The sequence below is a fragment of the Calypte anna genome, chromosome 1 (genome assembly GCF_003957555.1).
Source record: "Calypte anna isolate BGI_N300 chromosome 1, bCalAnn1_v1.p, whole genome shotgun sequence".
NCBI lineage: Eukaryota > Metazoa > Chordata > Aves > Apodiformes > Trochilidae > Calypte > Calypte anna.
The window spans coordinates 121,946,586-121,967,870 of record NC_044244.1 but is presented as its reverse complement, the minus strand read 5'-3'; the positions used below and the strand labels follow the sequence as shown (position 1 = coordinate 121,967,870).

At 35.7% G+C, this 21,285-nt stretch overlaps 1 protein-coding gene across 4 annotated transcripts in view; it reads left to right on the top strand.

Moving 5' to 3' along the window:
- Positions 1-21,285, top strand: part of CDKL5 (cyclin dependent kinase like 5) — a 129,800-nt gene that overhangs the window by 90,826 nt on the left and 17,689 nt on the right. For all 4 annotated transcript variants that reach the window (XM_030460668.1, XM_030460652.1, XM_030460660.1 and 1 more), the window contains 6 exons: positions 3,772-3,961; positions 8,207-8,287; positions 9,279-9,439; positions 11,753-12,779; positions 15,045-15,150; positions 17,074-17,197. In XM_030460668.1, coding sequence (XP_030316528.1) covers positions 3,772-3,961; positions 8,207-8,287; positions 9,279-9,439; positions 11,753-12,779; positions 15,045-15,150; positions 17,074-17,197 — 1,689 coding nt within the window. The remainder of the gene's footprint in view (positions 1-3,771; positions 3,962-8,206; positions 8,288-9,278; positions 9,440-11,752; positions 12,780-15,044; positions 15,151-17,073; positions 17,198-21,285) is intronic.

Below are 21,285 nucleotides of genomic sequence, written 5' to 3'. Positions count from 1 at the left end.
AATTTTCACAGTGCATTATTCCAACTACGTGAGCACTCTCAGAGCATACAATTCCTGTATGTATAACATATATTTGTTTCTATGCGCACAATATAGAAATAAGGAAATGGTAGCCACAAGATGAATCAAAAAGATACTGGTCACTTCTAAAATTCTTCAGGCAAATTCTTTTGTATTGCTCAGAAATGAGTTTTTGTTGGAAACTTTGATTAGCACTGAACTATAGATTTCTTGAATAGGTATTGCATTAGGTAGTAATTATTCTGTCAATATTCATCCCAGTATTCCCATAGCAGTGCTACTCTTAATCAAATTTGTAGGCAGTTGCATTGCTACATGCAAAATAGTATTTTAAATTAGCCACTATAAAACCTCAAAGCTCAGTTCTTTGAATTTTGACAAAAACAGAAGTTTTCTGTCAAAATTAATTAATATATTAAGTTTCCAGCAGTGTCTGTGTGTATGTATATAAGTATAAAAAAAAAAACATGGAAAGAAAGCATCAATTGTGGCCTTCTTAGTTAAACATTTGTCTATAGGTTTAATGGCAACTAAAGAGGAAAGACATGAAAAGCTTGACAGACATAGTATTAATCTGACCTGCAGTTTTCAAAAATGTTTAGTTACCAAAGCAAATTCAGAAGGAGTCATATCTATAATTGACTAAATGTGTTAGCTTGTGGAGAAGGGAAAGTGGGTATTTGATGTACATGACTTCATTTTTGCTGGTATATGTTTTTAATGCCAGGCTTTTCTGGCAAAAAGTGATGTCTGTTTCTTGGCAATCCTGTTTGATTTCCCAAACAATCATCTTACCCATTTCCCCTTCTCCTGCATTTACTAAATCTTCATTAGCATCTAATATTCAAAAGTCTTCCCTGGATTATTAGATACATACATTTTGACAAATATAGTTTTACTTACTCAAATTTTCAAACATGTCCTAGAGAGGTTTCTGTTCTACAATGAAGTTCAAAGCTTAAATTTCAGGAGATGGAAGATAGTACTACATGATTGTTTACAGAACATCCAAAATTTACTCACTTTGGAGAGCCTCTGGTATCTGTTCATGGGGTACTCTGTATCCTTGAAAATATTGCTGAAAGCCAGTAGACTTCAAGACATTCCAATTTAGTAGATGAAACCATGTTTTGAAGAATCTAATTTATGCAGGAATAGACTACAGTACTTCTGATTTGTGGTCTCTCCTAAAGGAGATATTTCATTTATCCAGCCATATCATGCTTGCATTGTTTGCCTGTTATGATCTAGCAAGGCTGATCCTGACAGTAGAATAGGTGTCCTGAGCATGTAATTTCAAAAAAAAATTGTAATTTACCACCGCTGTAAGAAATGGGTGTTTTCTGGTTTGTTTCTGTTTGACTGCAGAGTAAACAGTGGAAATTTCTTAAACTGTGATTCAGCTTCCTTTATTCTTGTGCACAAGGCAGGCTAATGGTCCCTGGTTCAAATGAGGTTTAGCTCATTCCTCAATTTTAACCTTCTTCAAATCCCCATCCTTGAGCAACCTTTTCCCCATTTCACATTTCATTGGAGAAAACAGGCCATTAAAGGGGCTATAAATAAAGATGTGCTTGGTTTTGTGTCATAATAAAAAGGTAGCTTTTTAAATTGCACTCTCACAAACTGTTTTGCCTACCAAGCCTCCGTTTTCCAGTACAGACACAGAATACCTTAAGAGCAGATCCCTGGCTTTGGAATTTGTCCTCAGCTGTGTTGTCTTCTGTGGTATGGAGGAGAAAATAGGCCTTCCATGTCACTCAGACCTTACTTAGTGGGTGGGTTGGACTAGAAGTGTCACAGAAAAGGCAAACATTGACTCTCAGCAAATTTACAAGTATCTGATGTGCAAAATTATCAGGGGAATTATGGAACTCGCAGAGCCATTGTAGCAGCAGTACTTAAAGAGTTTTTGGATGCTCTGTTTTTCCTCTGGGTGGTTCCCTGTCAGCAGTCTGTTCCAGGTCTGTTCCAAGTTTGATTTTGTAATGTTTGTGAAAGGACTTTAGTATCTCATGGCAGATTCTAAGAGGCAAAAAATTTATGCAATTTTGGTGTCCTGTTTTTTGTGTCCTAGCTTTCCTAGCCACCACAGACTCCTGCACTAGGCATCTCCGTTGGCCTGTAATTTCATTCAGGCTAGAATGCTTTCAAGCTAGAAATGCTTTCTTACCTTCACCCGGCTAAATTATCAGAAAGGTTACAGGGTCCTCTGGCCAAGAGCCCTCACCGTAAAGTGAAGTAACTCATCATGAATAATCAATGGGGAAAAGTCAGATTAATTTTTTTTTAGTCTGAAGGTGTTCTGTCTCTAAGCATCTTTTATCATCGGCATAAAAAAGGAGTGAAGGGAACAGATGTAGGAAATTATTTGTTACTTGAAACTCCTGGTAATGTCCTGTTCCAGAAATAGGCAAACCAGCTGTCACTTAAATTACCTTAAAACTGAGGTTGAGTTTTTGGATTATAAGTTTGAAAAAGAAGAGACTCAGTGAAGTATGTTTTCAGGCCAGTCTTTGTTCAAGTCTTTGGTTTTTTTATATACTTTTTCTGTGACATGAGAATTCTCTGGTTATTGGCTCAAAACCTAAACATCCAAAAGGGTTTATTGGAATAAACTGGATGTTTACAAAAATTTTTTATGAATTCAACAAGCAAGAACTTGGGCATACAGAAAAAGAGTTGCTTTGATCTATAGTTAGAACAACGAAAAGCCAGAAGTATGTATTTCACACTTCAGGTAGGCAGCTATGCAAGCTTGCCAAGGAACAAACTCTTAGAGTGAAAATTAGAAACTGTACAAAAGGATTCTGTGGTGTTGCAGTAGTCTTCTTTTCATACAAACTTCCATTTTTGACATTCTGATTTTTTTTTCTTACATGTCTTATAAGCCATCCTCAAGCCCATAGTCTCTCCTTACTGAAGTATCCATTTTGCTGTTTCTTCTATTAACTACCCCTGTATGTTTTCTTAAGAAAAGCTGTTATAGCCCTTGCCAGTGTAACACTGGTTGGTTTTGTTTCTGATTAATTCCCTACACTTCTTCACTGCTGACCTATTTTCTTTTGTCAGTAGCAGTTTAAAATACCAAATGCCATCCTCCCCACCACACAACCAACATTGCTTGAACACAGAGACCACCCATCAAAACTTCTTCCCAAAAATTCACCTGTGGCTTTGCTCCAAAACAGTAATTACTTATTTTATGATGCTTTAATTGCTTCCTCACCTGTGTCTTTTAAGGAATAGTTTTCAGTGGCAATCTGTTTTCTCTCTAATTAAAATTTTGTTGTATAAGTGATGACACAGATTTCTTATATTGTCTGTTCTCCCAGTGGCCAAACCCAGAATGCCTCTCCCCTGTGAAGCACAATGAAAAAAGAAATCTAAAGTAGAAATAGAGCTCAGTCCTTAACCCCTGGAGACAAGGGAAATTGATGCCAGCTTGACTTCTACTTGTAACTGCTTTGCAATTTAAAAATTTGTTCTTGTATGTAAGATTTTTCACGAAGGTAAACAGATGCCTGAATGTACTTGACAATTCCTCTCCTGCCTTTTCGAGCAGCGACACCTCAGGCAATCCAGGGCAGCAACAGAGGGCTGGGTATTTGAGGTAGTTTCTTTAATACCAAAGTTTATTTTTCAGTGTTGTAAGGAAGCAGGCCACGGGAAATATGGCCAGTGAGTAGAGACGGCTCAGTAAGAAGACAGTGTCAGTGCTTGAAAAAACACTGTGTGTTTACTTTACAGAGCCCCCTATGGAAAGGCTGTGGATATGTGGTCTGTGGGCTGCATCCTGGGAGAGCTGAGTGATGGGCAGCCCTTGTTTCCTGGGGAGAGTGAGATTGACCAGCTCTTTACTATTCAGAAGGTGCTAGGCCCACTGCCAGCCGAGCAGATGAAGCTCTTCTACAGCAACCCACGATTCCATGGCTTGCGGGTAAGAGAAACCTTTGTTCTATTTTTTTTTTATTTACTCACACAGTATTTACACTATTGTCATTCCTGCTGCAAAGGTTCTTTTCATTGACATTGTGCATTATCTACTGTATGTGTTTCAGTGTGAGTACAGGATATAAGACATTCAGAATTCAAAGCAAAATTCTGATTACACTAGTATTGAGTTTTATAAATATTTTTTGTTTACTGTTAAAAGTTGATTAAAGATTCTCTTTAATTTCTTTGACTTTTTTGGCATGTAAGTTCATGTTTATGCCCAGCCTAGCATTAACCAGAGAGCTTTCCACTGTGTAGTTTTAGTGGCACAGCTCTCTCAGTTCAGGGTGGGGTAAGTTCATGTCTGCTGTCTTCAGGCTACCATGTTTGAAAAATCTAAGCCAAAGATGCTGCTGTCATTGCAGAAGAGCTTTTTACTTTTTTTCCTTGGGGGTTAATGTAAGCCACACAAGGAAAAAGTTCTTCCTACTGCAGGATTGTTTCAGGGGGTTGCTAATACCATGCAATGATAGAGACTCCTGATGTGGAGAAGCTGCTCAAGTTGGGATATGCAATTTAGTAGCATCCCAGAAGGAATACTTATGTAATAGCTCTGTTATTTTTAACAAATATTTAGTTTTCCTGTCTGTGATTGCACTCATATTTCCGTTTAATTCGGTTCTGGTTGTCATTTCTTGTTAGTAAATGTTACTTAGAAAGGTGAATTTATGGTCTAGAGAAATAGTCTGAAATCATTGGTGTGGAATCCTATGGAGAGACATATGAAGGTTTTAGGAGACCTCAGCTGTGCTAAAGAGTCAGGATCTGGGTAGGACCTGTTGTCTTAAAACATGTTAAAGGTCGACATAACTTGGGTTTAGCTGATGATAGTAAGAAAATAAATAGTTGGCTTAAGGTGTTAATATAATTGTTTTACTTACAAGGAAAGACAGTTCCCAAGAGGTATTGTTAAATTTGGTAGGCCCTCCATCACTAGAGAGTTTAATTAGATAAGCATTTCTTGCAGGGTACTGTGTGTATTTGATGTTGTTTAGAATAGTGGCCTGGATGGGATTTTCTATTTTTAAAAAATATACCCCTTATCAGGAAAGCAATGCTTTAGAAGTTGTAAGCAAAATAAATTACTGCCTCTTCAACAGTATTTTACAGCACTTCTAGTTGTGCAGTGTAATCTTATTTGGATAAATACTCTGTAGGATGAGAATGAAGTATCTTTGTTTTGTAACTTTAAAATACAGTAATCAAGAAGACAGCACAGACCAAATGTGATTAGCACAGGGTTAGCAGTTAAGTCTCTGTTCTTGTCCTGGATCAATGGTTTATTACTTGGCCTCAGACATGTTGCTGCCTTCTGAGCCCCATCTGTAAAGTCAGGATATTAATAATGATAACAGTGACATGCCTGGTAATAGAGAGCAGTTTTTGAAAACTGAAGTCTGAGTAATAGTTTAAACATGAACAGCTCTACCAAACATGTTGGTTGAATTGTGATACTCATTTTTAATTCATGGGGAAAAAAATTGTTCCGTGCTATAAGCCAACCTTAAAAAGTATATTTTTTCTGAACATAGCATAGCGCTTTTATAGTGGAAAATGTTCTGTTGCACAGCAGACAGAAGGTATGCTACCATCGTGCAAATTATTATTTGCAGCTTGATCTGGTACTGGGTGTTCACAAGATAGATCGCGCATGATGTTGAATTGCTTATCCATATGTTTAGACTTTGTGAATTTCTATATTGCTATAAATGAGTTACAGTATTGTAGCAGAGGATTTAAAAAATTCGAATATGAACTCCATCATCTCTGTACATGTATACAAATCCACATATGCATATTTTGTCTTTTCTTCCTACCCTTTTTTCCCCACTCATGTAGATAGCTTATATATATATATAGATTCCTCATGACTGAGTTGTAGGGTGTATATAGTGATCTGTTTTCAGTCCTTTTGAGTAAAAACAGTCCATAGTATTTTGAAGGCCCAAGGAAATAATATGGGATCAGAAAATATCAGTAGGCTCCTGCTTTTATGGGAAATCTGAATGGTAATTTAAAGCTGTAAATACTGTTCTACAAATAAATTAGAAATAAGCTGGAGAATCTGAACAATCCGAGAGAGTAGCCATCTTCTATTACTGCTTTGCATGGCTCCAGTATATCTCCATGTTTCTGTGATCATTCCAGATGTAAAATCTGCTTTCTGATAGTCATTATATATGAAGACAAGAATATTTAGCCATTTGGTTCATGTAGAATGTTGAGGAAGCATGGAAACCTTGCATCACCTAAATTACTAGGATCAACATAACAGTCTTGAACTTTTAAAAAATTTTCAAATGTTAGTAAACCACTTCAAAAGAAAGAAAAGTAAAAAGAAAAACACAAGACTCTTTAGGAGCACATACAAACTGGTGTTCCTTCTTTTTCCTTCAGAGCTCATAAAGTAATACATGAAACGTAGTGCCAGTATAAACAATGGGCAGCATTTCATAGTTGTCTAACACTTATGCACATACACTACACATGCAATGCATTTTCCTTCTGAATAAAATGTATTTTTGGAAATAGGTGTTTGTACTTGATTGCTCTTTACAGTGTAGATTTGAAGCTAGTATTTAATCTGAGGAAGGTGAACATGTAAATATATATTCCTAACTACTCATGCCTAGAGCTGGAAAATGCTCAAGTAAAGGAATAAAAGTGTTTAAGACTTCCTGCTCATTGACATTTTGTGGCAAACATACCATTCTCATGTTTTTATGCTACAGCAAACTTCCACGTAAAATGTTTGTGTATCTTCATGTTTTTTAGTTGCTGTTTTCTGTCTTAATCACTGAGTTGAATTTTGTTGTTTTTCTGTCTTTTCAGTGATTTTAAACTATAACTCAGTTTTTATGTGGGTATATTTTATATTACTTTGGACATAAAGTGATGGCTTTTATGTGCTAGTAGATGAGAAAACTGCATGCTTCCTATTGTCAGTATTCTTGTTTTGAAGTCTTAGTTAAGAGAACTTTTTAGAAAATACATAAGATGTGATTGGATCAAGACAGGCAATTGAAGATTTGCATAGCAAATTTCACAGCTTCTGAAACTGATAACCAAGTGCCTGGATCTCAGTTATGTAGTTTTGGATAAAGTGATTAATGCCAGTAGGTTGGCTAGTTGTTGGTTTGTTTGTTTTTTTTTTCCAGAGGCTTCTGTGGTATTCAAATGGATAACTTTCTCTCAGATCAGTATAAATTGGATCCATGAGGTTATTTTATATCTCTGTTGGAAATCCAACCCTAATTTTGGATTCTGAATACACTGGCTTTTGAATGTGTGGCTTTTAAATTTGAACTTAATGCAAGGAAATCAGTTAATCCATTTGTTTGCTGTCAGTTCAATACATGCTGCAGTCTGGAAATGGATCTCTGGTTGTCTCTTTTAGACTCATTGTACTTGAGCATACATTATAGCAATGAAATATTGAGAAACTTTAATTTGATAAAAATAAAAGATTCTTTATTTGATTTGGGTCTTTCCTTTTTTAAAAGCAAGCAATTCTGTGCTTTATTTTTTCTTTCTTCAAATCATCCCTGCCTGTCCTGCTCTTCTTTATAGAAAGGGCTAGTTTCAAATACATCCTTCATCAGGTTTTATCCAGGCTCTAGTTGACAAAAAATGCCATACAGCAGTGTGCACTATTTCTCATGATGTTGCTAGTTCTTACTACAGCATGGCAACAGGAATAATTCTGAACCTTAAACCTTTAGGGGTTTGATGTTTTTCACTAAAAATATTTTGGAATTGTCTGGAAGTCTTTGGTATTTTGTAAGTACAGTATTTGCACTCTCAAATTCTCTCAAAGCACTTTAAATCCCTTTTTTTTCAACATGTATTTACTTACATTATTTCTGAATCTATTTTGAACATCCCACCTCTTGTCAATCATAATGCCACAACCACATTTATAAATTAAAGTGGATTACTATGCATTTGAGAGAGCTTCCTTGACTGCCCCTCTAATCAAGAATACTTTCTTTGCTTAACTAGATGATTATCACACGAGTTATTTGTTTCATTGTTTTGTAATGTTTCATAAAGCACTAAATTTTCCAGTGCATATGATTCCTATTAATTACATGCCTTTATTCACTGTGTAGTTTCTATTTTTTGAACCATTGTGTTCATGTATGCCTTGTTTACATTTCAGTATACTTATGCTAGATTATTTTTACAGTTTCCAGCAGTCAATCATCCACAGTCTTTAGAGAGAAGATACCTGGGAATTTTAAGTGGTGTATTGCTTGATCTTATGAAGGTAGGAAAATTTATTTTATAATTTGTCTGTAATATGTAGGTAAAGATGTGACTTTTAAATCTTTGTTTCCTAATCTAATACATCTTCAAAGGACTTGTGAACTTTAGAGATACTTTTATCATCTCCATTGTTTTTAGCAAGGTTTGATATCTCATAGGAATCAGGAAAATATACCTTTCAAATGCCTGGAGAGTGTTCAGATTTAACTGACTTGATAAACAATACATAGTTCGGACAAAAGAATCAATATCATTTCCAGCAATATGCATTTGCACTGACATAGATTCAGATGCAGAAAAGTGCCTTTTTTCAGAATTTGCAGCAGGTATAACAGAATTATAAGTCAAATGTTATTCCGATTACATTGTAAACAGCTTAGACAATTTTTTTAAAGTATGGGTGGACTCGAGCCCTAAGAGTCAAATCCCAAACTGTTGTTTGTATATATTTAAAAATATTAACTTTAGAAGAGTATATTTGTTTGGTTAAGACTGTTTCCATATCCTTGTTCTGTTTGTAAAGCCTGTTTCACTGTAGCATTTTATTACCAGTAGGTTTAATATTTTTCATTCTGAACAACATTGTTAGAATGTATATTCTGAAAAATATGCTTAAAGTAATGTATTTTTGAATTGTATTGGTGTGTACCAATACATAAAGGATGGTGTATACATCTTTAGATATTTTTGTATTTTAAACCTTAAGCACACATAGAGAGCTATGTATGTATATGTGTTCATTGTATACACATAGCATGTAGATATGTTTTATAATAGGCAAATTTAAGGCCTTCCATCTCTTAAGTACAACACATTATTTTGAAAGTTTGTTTTCTGTCATGTAGCTTAATGCAATATGGAGTTGTTCTGGCATTTATATCTAATCACTTTGACCTTTAAGAAACTATCCAAATAATGTTCTTTGAGTGTTTATTTTTTGCTGATACAAATGCAGATACTAACCTATAAACTCTGGGATTTCTTTTCCAAAGAATTTACTGAAGTTAGATCCAGCGGATAGATATTTGACAGAACAATGTCTGAACCATCCTTCGTTTCAAACCCAAAGGCTCTTGGATCGCTGTGGAAGTTCACCTTCACGGTCAGCTAAGAGAAAACCTTACCACGTAGACAGCAACACATTATCCAACAGGTAAATGTAGACATTCACCCTCATCACTGACATTTGCTCTGCCAATGAGTGAGTTGCCATTATGCTTACATACAACACCATCTACAAGAAAAGAAAAGCCCTCATTTGACAGCATAGGCAGGCTGAGACATACATACTCTTCTGTGTTACTTTTGATTAAAGGAAGTAGACAGTTTTACTGTAATATAGCAATTCAAGTTGAAATTTTTTTGCTAACTTTCTGCTTCTCAAAAAAACCCAAAATGTTTCTCCATGTGATGAAGGAAAAATAAGTTGGCTTTTACCTATCTTAAAAAGTATTAGCTTTTTTCTTGAACAACAGTAGGAATTTTTGGTTTGGAGGATGTCTGAGATACCAAAGGGAACGCTCTTTTCTATGGAATGCTACCATTATTCTGTCAAGGTTTTGATACTTTAAAGTTCAAAATTAGCTCAATTTTTTGTTGGCTAAGTGTCCAGAAAATTGTGTGTGTGCATTGATCATGCACTGGGGATGAACAGAATCTTGTCTGCAGTTGTGGTTATGAATAAAGTCTGGTTTACTTAAACTTAAAGCAGGGTGTATTTGCTCAGTGACTCCCTTGTTGGACCCACATTGCTTGAAAGTAGTAATTGTTATATATTTAATACATTAATGCTTCATTTTAATACAATGGCAAAGCTGCTTTACTGGTGGTTAAAATACTTCAGTACAAAAAGCCTCATAGTATTCCTCTGAGGAAAATTTTCCTAAAGGTCACCCTCTGAAGTATGCAGAATTATAGCGCCCTTTAATTCTAGCCATGTTTTCCTTTAGCTTTTCCTGTGAGATTAAAAAAATTACTCCTCATTTTAAGAATTGGCATGATGACATTTATAATCTGCACTTTTTTTGAAATACATCAAAAAATTTTAGCTGGCCTTAGAGAAATTTAGGATAAAGGTTTTACCATCAGAGATGGGACGCCAGAAGGGAAAACCAAGTTCCCTGGTGAACTTATTGTCCAATACAAAGGCTTGCCAAGCTGATTGATTTTAAATTACTAGGGTCTTTATATCTCTTAAGTATTAAAAAAATACACTTCCTTTTATCTAAAAAAATATATTAGACATTAAAATTGCAAAACTTATAGGAACTGTAGTAGAGTACATAATTAAATGACTAGAGGTGGGTAGTATAAAAAATCCTAAATATAAAAATGGGTAACATTGTCCAGTTATTATTAGCAGCAAGATCAACCAAGGTACAAACTTATCTGTACAGTGAGCTCTCAATTTAAACCTCAGTTTTATATCTGAGTTACATTATACGTTTGATACAGAAATAAGTTAACTGTTCCTAGCCAGCCTAGCTCCATAAAAGCTAACAAGTACAGCTGCAGCACTGCTTAGTCATGACTAGTTTGCAAAGCCAGCATAAGTCCAGAAACAAAACCGGGTTTATGGCAGAAACCTGAGCTAGTAAATACTGCACAGATAAATTCAGGCTGAGTGTTTAAAGAACCAACTCATATCTCAGTCGCATAATGGGACTAGAGTAGAGTAGAGCAGAGGTTGAGGACATGGGAGTAGAGTAGAGGTTGAGGACATGAGCAAGTAGCCCTGAACCAAATCTGTCTTGGGTGCAGCTTTGGGAATGATGTACTGGGAGCTGGGACAGTATCAAGTTCAACAAAAGTTGTGGTTCCTGTGGTAGACCTGGTTTGGGGTTACAGGGCTTACTGTGACGGAGCTCAGGCTCACTCCATCTGGATGTCTTTACCAAGACAGTATCATCTTCCAGCCCTCCCCCTCCAAATCAAGCATACATTAGTTAGACTGGAGCTTTGATTACATCAGGTTTTTTGACAGCGCTGACATACTTTGCTGTTCTGCCTTTGCTTTGATATGTCAGGTGTATTTCAAATTTTTCTTTATGGATACACAGCTAATTTTTGTAATGTAGTGCTTACGTTATTGATATGCACATGTATTACTCACATGACTAAATGTGTAAATATCTGTTGGAATTTCTGTGATTGGATTTTTTATCTTTTTATTTTCCTTTTTTTTTTTTTTTTTTTTTTTTTTTTTTGTCAGCAATATCCATTAACCAGACCTAAGTTTATCCATTAGGTTATAACCAGAGAGAAACAACAATGTACTAACACTTGCAAATCTGTAATTTTAGTAGAGCTTCTGATGCCTACTTGGCAGTATTTGATCTTACTGCCATTATAGGTTTTGTGGTTTTAAATGGCAATTCCCTTCTGAAATGTTTGTTGAAGTTATTTATATATGTATTGTATGTATGTAATGTGGTATATTAATGCTTCTTTATGCATTTTAATGTAGAAATCAAGCCAGCAAAAGTTCTGCTTTGCAGTCACACCACAGATCAAACAGCAAGGATATACAGACCCTAGGGGTTGGTGGGCCAAGAGAAGAGGGTCTTCCTGCAAATGAAAGCTTTTTAAATGGAAATCTTCCCGGACCTGCACCTAGCCCAATGCATGCAAAAAAACCAAGCAACACACCTGGATCTGGCAACAAGGATCTAGCCAACAATAACATGCCTCACCTTCTCAGCCCAAAGGAAACAAAGGCAAAAACAGAATTTGATTTTAATGTGGACCCAAAAAGTTCCGATGGCCCGGGTACGAAGTACCTGAAGTCTAACACCAGATCTCAGCAGAACCGGCACTCATTTTTGGAAACTCCTCAAAGCAAAACTGGGACGCTGCAGCCCGGCGATAAGCACAGTCGCCACAGCTACATCGATACCATCCCACAGTCTTCTCGGAGTCCTTCATATCGGACAAAGTCAAAGAGCCATGGGGTTCTGACAGACTCGAAATCTGTAGGCAACCTCGCTGAGGTCAGGGCCCAAGCTGCAGAACCAAACAGCAGTAGGTATTTCCCATCCAGCTGTATGGACTTGAACTCTCCTACCAGTCCCACCGCTCCACGGCACGGTGATAACAGAACTTTGCTCAGCCCATCTGGGAGGAATAACCGCAGCGAGGGTACCCTGGATACCCGAAGAGCATCGACAAGACACTCCAAAACAATGGAGGAGTTAAAACTGCCAGATCACATGGATGGAAGCCATTCCCACTCTCTATCTGCTCCACACGAATCTTTTTCCTATGGTCTAGGTTATACCAGTCCTTTTTCTTCACAGCAACGCCCTCATAGACACTCTATGTATGTGAGCCGGGACAGAGTGAGGTCAAAGGGCTCAGAGGGTGGCTTAAGCATAGGGCAAGGGATGGCAGCCAGAGCAAACAGCCTGCAACTGTTATCTCCACAGGTGCAGCATAAGTCACTCACAAGATCTGTTGGCTCATCACGAGAAGACTGTACAGAAGATACTAATAGGGTCAGTGCAACATATTGCCTATTGCGGAAGGCTTACCTTCCTCTTTTTATTTAATGTAGGGGCAGTGTCCTGCTGTCTCTCTCCTGTTTGTTTGCTGCAGTTGTCTATTTATTTGTCTTGCCGTAAGGCAAGGATTGTTGCATTGTTGTTTTTTCAGAAGAGATAATTTTTTTGAGTTTCTTTAGTATTTCCTAGTCTCTGGTTACATTCTTTACTGACATTTTATCATATTGTTTTGTTTCACCTTCTCATTTGTGTTTTGATTTAGCTTTTCTTGTATGTCTCTCTTATTTGAATGCTAATGTTAATTTTTGAAGTGAGCATTTCATTCACGTATGGTGGGGCATTATTTATGAAATGCCATAATTTACTAGAGGAATATCGAAACTTGCAATATTTCCCTTGATTAGTGGGATAAACATTAGGGATACTTCAGAGATTTTAGATTGGTGCATTGACTCTGAACAGTGGTTACTGTCACTAGATACCTTGTTTTGTTTTACTGGGAATCTTATTTAATGAGTAGAGGAAAGACTAGGGATGGTGTTGATTTATATTCCTTACACAACACTTCTGAGTTGTCTGATGTTTTAGATATCAAGTGTGTAGCGATGACTGCATTTGTCCCCACGTCTGTAAATTGCTATGCAATTGATCTAAATTAGAGCAAAATGGTGCAGAGAGAAGTACATAAAATGAGAGTTTGTTTCTCTGTGAGTACATCTGTAATAAAAAGACTTCTCAGGAGAGAACATCTAGTTCAGAATTGCTGACAAAGTGAAGGAAGTTAAAGAGCTGCAAATACTGTTTAAGATCTAAAATTATGCCTTAGTGTGAGAGACCAAGAAAACTCTGCCTACTTGGTTTATGTAAGAAATGTGTAGCAGACCTGAGAGTGGTCTGAGAACACTATAGAAGAGTGTTTTCAGGTAGTGGTTGTCTCTTGAAGTCCAGCAGGGGGGAAAAAGGCATAATTCATTTTTCATATTTGGTACATCTCCATTCACTTTAATGTGTATTCACACAGGAGAAAAGATTGCATCTAAACAGAAAAAAAACAGTGTAACTAAAAAAAAATGCAGCAAAGACAAGCAAAAGACAAGTGTGATTTAGAAGGGGTTATAGCAGCTTCATTTCAAAACCTTTTTCTTTCTTTTTGTAGTCATTCTTCTCTGTTCTCATTTTATTCAAATGTTACTTTTTTTTCTGGATGCTACTGTAGAAGGGCAATAACACCAACATTTGAGTTTTTAATAATAAAATCTCATGCTACCTTGTATTCTTCAGGGTCTTTCTGCATTGTGTAGTAGATGTGAATACAATAAGTAATTCAAATTTTATTTCATATAGGTTTCATTAGATAATTATCTTTTTACTATTTGTTGACAAATTTTTATTGTCGTTAGAAAATTAATGCATATCTTAATGCTTATGGTTTTGTTCATTTTGGTTTGCTTTGGAATGCTTAATCATTTGTAAAGAATTTGCCTTCAGCTCATGGTCAGTGTTTTTGAATTTAAGCTTTTGATTAATGCTTTTAAATCCAACCCCACTGCGTAGTCAGGGACACCCTCAGTCTGTACTGTGGGAAAAATTGCATAATCTGCTTCATTTAACAGTGGAGATATTTGGTGGCAATTTGTATGCATATGGATGTTTTTAAGGGTGTACTTAAGCTTTTGCTTGAAGTACCTCCCAGAAATGATATTCAGGAAAATACAACTAATTGAGGTAATGATGCTGGTTTTGCTATCCTGCATGACTTAAACATCAAGGTTATAGATTTCATAGTTCAAGGACTACCTTTTATTTTGCATACAATAGATTTTGTGGCTACTGGTACCTCTAGGTGCTACTGTATAAGAGCACTTTACTGTTGCATTTATGGCAAATGATGTCTATTTCCTATTTGCTTTTTAAAATTTGCTAATAGCAGAGTGAGCAGATTTCATCAGAAATTAATTTAACATCCAGAAGTATTACAGCTGCATTGCATTTACTTCAAAAATATGAGGGTCTGAATCATGCTCAAGTCTTTAGAATTACAACTTGGAGACAAAACTGTATTCATGCTATTTTGCAAAAATGAAGCAAGCAGCAAAACCAAATAATTATTTATTACATAGTCTGTGATTTGATATTGGCAGTTATTAACAACATAACAGGAAAATTGTGTGTGGTTAATTTTGGGGTTACTTCTTGTTAAAAAACTGCAAATCAGTTTATAGTCTTTCATTTTAAATAGTCAATTTTTCATTTGTTTAGGGTGGAGCATATCATGATCCACACACAGAAGATGGAACATCTACTAAGGAAAATAGAATTCTGTATAATGATCCTGTTCCAAGAAGAGTTGGCAGCTTTTACAGAGGTAATTTTATGGTGGATCTTTCAAAATTAAACTAGAATTTTAAAACAGAATACAAATTAAGTAGTGGAAATAGAGAGAATAACATGAAAAACTTAAGTTTATTGGAAAAAGAATTGTTATCCCACTTTCAGAGACAGGGGAGTTGGACAAAATAAAATATTACCAGAGTAAACAATTCATTAATGTTATTAATTTTTATTTTAAATTCTTAATGTTATATCTAAACACCATTTTACCGTTAACAGATTGACATGCTTACTGATCTGTTTCCAATATTGGGGTGCATGGAATTGTAATGCTAGTTTTTCATTGCATGAAAAGTATATTAATTTATGTTATTCAGACTTACTAAAGATCAGAGTTTCCTACAAGAAAAAGTGCACACATAATCCCAGTTAAAAAAATAATAATAATACAGGGCTGGGTATGTGCATATATATGTATGTATGTATATATGTGCATCTACACAGAGGTAGATATTGTTCTATTATGGTATGCAAAAGATGGTGATTTCTGAGCAGCTGCCTCATGGCTAAACCTAGGTAATCCTTTCAAAAAAGACAAGAATGATAAGATCATTACTGTCCTGCAAGCATTAGGAGGCTTGTGGGGCTCCCCTGAACCTTAAGAAGTCCCAATCAGCTAAAATTCGATTATGAGTCACCTAATAACCTTACTTAGAGTCACAAATCTCCCTCTTATCCTTTTCAGGTTGATCAGTTGGCTGATGACCTGATTTGGACATGTTGAAATCTGCCAAGTGTCCTATTGCAGAATTAAAACCCTTGAGCAATATTAAATCTTGTATTGTTCTGAGCAATACTTTTGAGTGTAAGGTTTAGTAACACATGCAAAAGAGAATCCTTAAGAATCCTCCATCCTGAATTGCTTTTATTAATCCTTAAAACACTCCTAAAATTAGTTGCGGCTTATCCTTCTTTTTCAAACATAGTGAAACACAAGTTCCAAGAATGACTTTCCATAAGTCATGTGCTAAGGAAACTATAGGTCTGGGGTTGCATTATTATAAACTTACTCTGAACTGGAGGTTTCTGGCTTAAGGAGGAAGTGTGAAACAAGGTATGTCTGTGAAAAAGCTATATTTTATTTCACATACTTAATTATTGCATTGGAAAATGATACTATATTTAAATAATACATAGATAACAGCATATGCAAAATGCTATGGAAAGAAAAAGTTACAATGAGAAAAATCATACTTATGCAGTTCTTAAGTACAGATTTAATACAAAGGTTATTGTGTACTTTTATACTACAGATTGAACAAAAAATTATATAGTCAGTTTTTATAAATAGTGTAATACAATGCTGCAACTAGTGTCTGATCAGTTTTTAATCCATTGCAAGCATTTCTGATGAGATGCATAATTTTAATAAATTTATGCTTTAGGTATATATAACCTCTCTTCAAAACCATAGTATGGCTTTTTGAAAAATCTGTAATATCTGTTTTTGATCCTTGCATTTTTAATGAATAACCTCTTAGTTACGTAAAATACCAAGTAATTTTTTTCAGGAGTCATACCTTTGTTTAAGGTCTAAGTGAAGACAAAATGTAGTATTTTGTGTCTTTAATAATAGTAATCTAATCTTTTATTCTGTTTCCTGGTTTTAAACATCAATTGCACTTGTGGCTTCCTACAGATAGAAATGTTCTCAAATCTAATAACAACTTACCCAAGTTCTTTTCCCAAGTCATTTCACAACTAACATTACCTTGCAAGTATCACAAAATAGCAGGTTTCCAAACTATAAAAAAGTATACGTTTTTCAGTCGTACAGGAAGCTCAACTGTGTCTTCACTTAGACTTTTCTGTGAAAGAGATAGAGAGGAAGCAGAGAGCTGGAAGCTGTGGTTTTTGGCTGTGCTCAGTATACATTGTTGGCTGTTTCCCTGTCCAGTTCCATCTCCGCGTCCAGAGAGCACATACATAGAGAACAGTGTGTCAAACAGAGCCTCTGTGTTACCAGCAGACAGCAGCACGGTGGCAAACCACTCAAAGAGGCAAACCACCTTTGACACCTGGTGAGTTGTTATTTACACAGATGTGTAGAGACTGGCAGGAAAAAAGGGATTTTTAACAGGAGGGGGAGGGAAAACCCCTTTTTTTTTTAAAATTTTGCTATTGTCTGTGCTTGCTTAGTTACTTCCTCTGACTATACTGGCCTTGTGTTGCATGTTTGCTGTCCCCTTTTAAGCAGTAAGAAATACATCATTACATCATCACACAGAATGCATTAATTTTTACATACTTTTGCCCAGTCTTTCCAGATTTTTTTTTCCACTATTCATCTTCCATTGAATACAATACAAAGTGCTTGTGTGCATGTAGTACAGATAGCAAGACTGTAGCTTCCTCTGTGGATTCCAGAAGCATGGATTGTCAAACAAATGAAAAAAATATCAAAATGCATGTTTCCATATATAAGGTAGAACTGTGTTAGTGAAGAATATAATACTCACCCTACAATGGGGGTGCTGCTCTTTTTGCTTACACACCACAGAAGGAAATGAGTACATTCTATGGAAAAATGGACTAAGCAACAGCTTCATGGTATATATTGATTTTAAAAGATTAAAAGCATCACATGGCTCCATTATATAACATAGAACAATTAAGTATAATTATGCTAATAGAATTACAGCATATACATAGCTTTGCAGGACTTAGAAGGGAATATCTTAATTTTGTTGTTCTGAGAGCTGTTCAGCTCTGAAATACTCTTAATCCTCTACTTTATTCAGTCACAATATAGCACACTGAATAAAAATAAGCAAATGGAGCTTCGAAGGATTGGTGGGAGGAATGGACTGTGTGCATTCAGCTGTGCTTCATACTACTATTTGAAACACTGCTCTCTGAAGTGTGATAAAATAATGCTTTCTAAAGAACTGTTTCACTGGTTTGTTGACTGACCTAATGTGTTTTAATATGAACAAACTGTGAATTATCTGTTTTAAAAAAGAAGAGGGCGGAGGGGGTGGGGAAGGGAAACAACTGGTATTTCAGCATCTGTTCAGATTGTATACCCATGTCAGTAATAGAAGATGTTTACTCCAGAACCTTTGTCACCTGCTCTGATTCACTAGAAGTCTGCTTCCTGCCCTTCAGTAGCTCCTCCTACATCCAATTTGGTGGAATTTAGCTGAGGAATCCAGTCATTTATGTAAAAAGGTGGTACTTGTGATTATGTGGCTAAAGAAGGTATTTATTCCTACTGTTGAACCCTTTAGCATATTTTGTTGTTCTTCATATCTGAATCTTCCTATTTTGCATATAATATAAACCAACTGGAATGTTGTTTTGCTTTATATATAATTTGGCAATATATAGCCTTTTATTATGTGGTCGTTGCAAAGAGACATGTAATGTTATTTTAACTGAACTGAAAAAACAGCATGTTATTAGAGCTGGTTAGGAATTTTTTAACTAAGTGGTTTTTTGCTTAAAATGCCAACTAATCAAAACTAAAACTTCAAAGGAACAGACTGATATCCACAAACCTTTTATTGGGAAGGTTATTCAGCACCAAGATGGAATTGCCAGTTCAAGTAGAGTTACAGTCTACAAACACAAACACTCTACACAACAAATATTCTGGGGTCAGCATCATTTTTTGGAATTTGAGGAACTTGAGTGCAGGGTCCTTGTTCTTCATTATTTAAACCAGAGGCTTGAGCCAAGATCTTACATCTAACAAGTGAATGTCCTGTACCATAAGTTAGAGGTTATTTGGAGCTTATTCTCTGTTTCCCTCAATATCTTCTCTTGAAACTATTTCATATTGTTGAAATAGTGAAAGGACCAAAGAGATGCTGAATATGGCCTGGTGAATAAAACCCTTCATTAAATCTGAGGCAGATAGATGTAAGTCCTTGCACCAGTTAATGTACTCAGATATTTTCACAAAGTGGAACAGCTCCTTTGAGAGAAGAACCCAGAGAAGAAAAAGCATTTCTTCTTATGAAATGGGAGGAATGGCAGTGCTCACAACACCAAGTTACTGCTATTTTGGCATGCATTTCTCTTTCTCATTGCTTTTCCTACTCCCTATTTTCCTGAAATGTTTCCTGCCCAGCTCTACATGTTAACTTTGTGCAAGTTGTCCTGGCAATGGTCTGATGTTGTTGCAAAATTGTTCTGTGCCATAAATGCGGCTTAATCAGATTCCTGAGTGATGTAGAGTGTGTGTTCCTCTACTTGATTTTCTGTATAGAATTCATGTAAATGCTTATGAAAATGTTGAAAGCTCTAATGGATTGTGATTCTGCTTACATCAATTTTATGATGAAGTAAACATTTGATATTTGACTGACATACGTAACTGGTACGTGACAATTCACCTCCAATTATGAGCAACATGTATTCCACCTGGACTTGCCACTACTGTAAAATACTGCTTCTCTCATACTATTGCTCTATGTTGCCTTTCTTCTGTCAAAGATTTTGTGAATGTTTGCTGGGCTGAATTGTCACGGATGTTCCCTTGTCTTTGTGTGCATTTCTTCACTCTGTCCCTACTGTCCTGCCTCTTTAAAAATAAAGATGTTATAAACTTGACTTTTGTCATCAGGTTTTACTCTTAAATTACTAGATCACTTCTGAACTTTAGACAACTTGATTTGCAAAAAGGCAAATTTTTCATCCTTCTAGAGAATCTTTCCTTTGCCAGAATATTTCCTGTAAATGGCCTTGAACTTGCTCAATTTTTTCTTTTTGATACAAGAATAGGTGTTTTCTTTTATTTGTACAAGCTTTCTCTTGTGCTGGGCAAAATCAGTAGGTAAAGGCAAGATGCTTTACGTTGGACCGAGTTATCTTTTACCATTACCGTAGTTTTAAATATATATTTGGAATAAACTCCAACATGCAATATTTTCTCTCACATCATATTGGAAGTGTTTGCATTGGTTGCTTACACGATATCTGTCAGCTTCTGAAAAGCTTTGGTTTTTAGACCTTTTATCTCCATTAAAATGCTTTCTTTCTATGCCAAATAGCTAGCCATAGCTTTTCTAACATTTATCATACCTTCCTGAAAAAAAATAACGAAAAAGGATTTATAATATCCATTTTTACTTTATATGTTTGTAATATATATAAACACATACAAACTGTCATTCAAGAAAAGAACAACAAAAAAAGATTAGTGACACTCTTAAGCGTATGATCTATCTATTATTAATTTTCAAGACTCCAAAATAATGCAGTATTTTGTAAACATGACACATCTGGCTATAAGTTAATGTTGCTGAAGCTAGAAGATTGCCAATATCCCAGCAAGCTACTTCAAAGCGCTTTCAGCTGTGTCTGCAGTACAACTGTTGCTCCATTGTAAATACTTTCCAGTTCATTAACAGAATTCTTCAATTTATAAAAAACATCAGGAAATTACAAATATGTACATTTCAAGCTTGAAAATTACCCTTCTGTGTTACACTTGTTGCAGCTTTAGGAATCTACTCAGCATATCTTGAGGGTGTTCATCTTCGAATGGTATAGCTTTCCCTTTGACATTTCTTGCACAAGACTCTTGCATATGCACTGTTACCAACAGGTTTGCTTTATTCATATTTTTGGCAACATCTGAGCCTCCCTACCAGTCTCTACTCTAGTGACCAGTGAGTGCCTCTTCCTCTACCCTTCCCTGGTCATCACTGGTTTTTTTTTGGTTTGTACTCAAAGATAAGATAATGCAATCTAACATTATTTGCAGGGAAGCTTTCCAGAATTTGTAGTCATCAACATTCTCTCCAAAAAAATAAGCCTACCAAGGTCTATGCTTTATAAATTTACAAAAATGACCACTTCCAAATTTTTATGATTGGTAATGGTGAATTATACAGAGTGGGTGGTGTAAAACGTGTGTGTGTATTTATATACATATGTATACTTATTTGTTTTAGGGATGCCATAACCTCAAGTGATCTAGTGTATTTAATGGCTTCTGGTTGATCTTTTTGCACATAAGATGCTAGATCTGGGGTTTATCCCAGTTAATAAATCTTCCTTTTCCACATGAAAAAATAAATATTTGCTGCTGTAAACAAAGTTCAGATTTGATCTCAGACTTTTAAAGCTGTCAATGCCAGCTTTTAGATCAAGAAGTTTT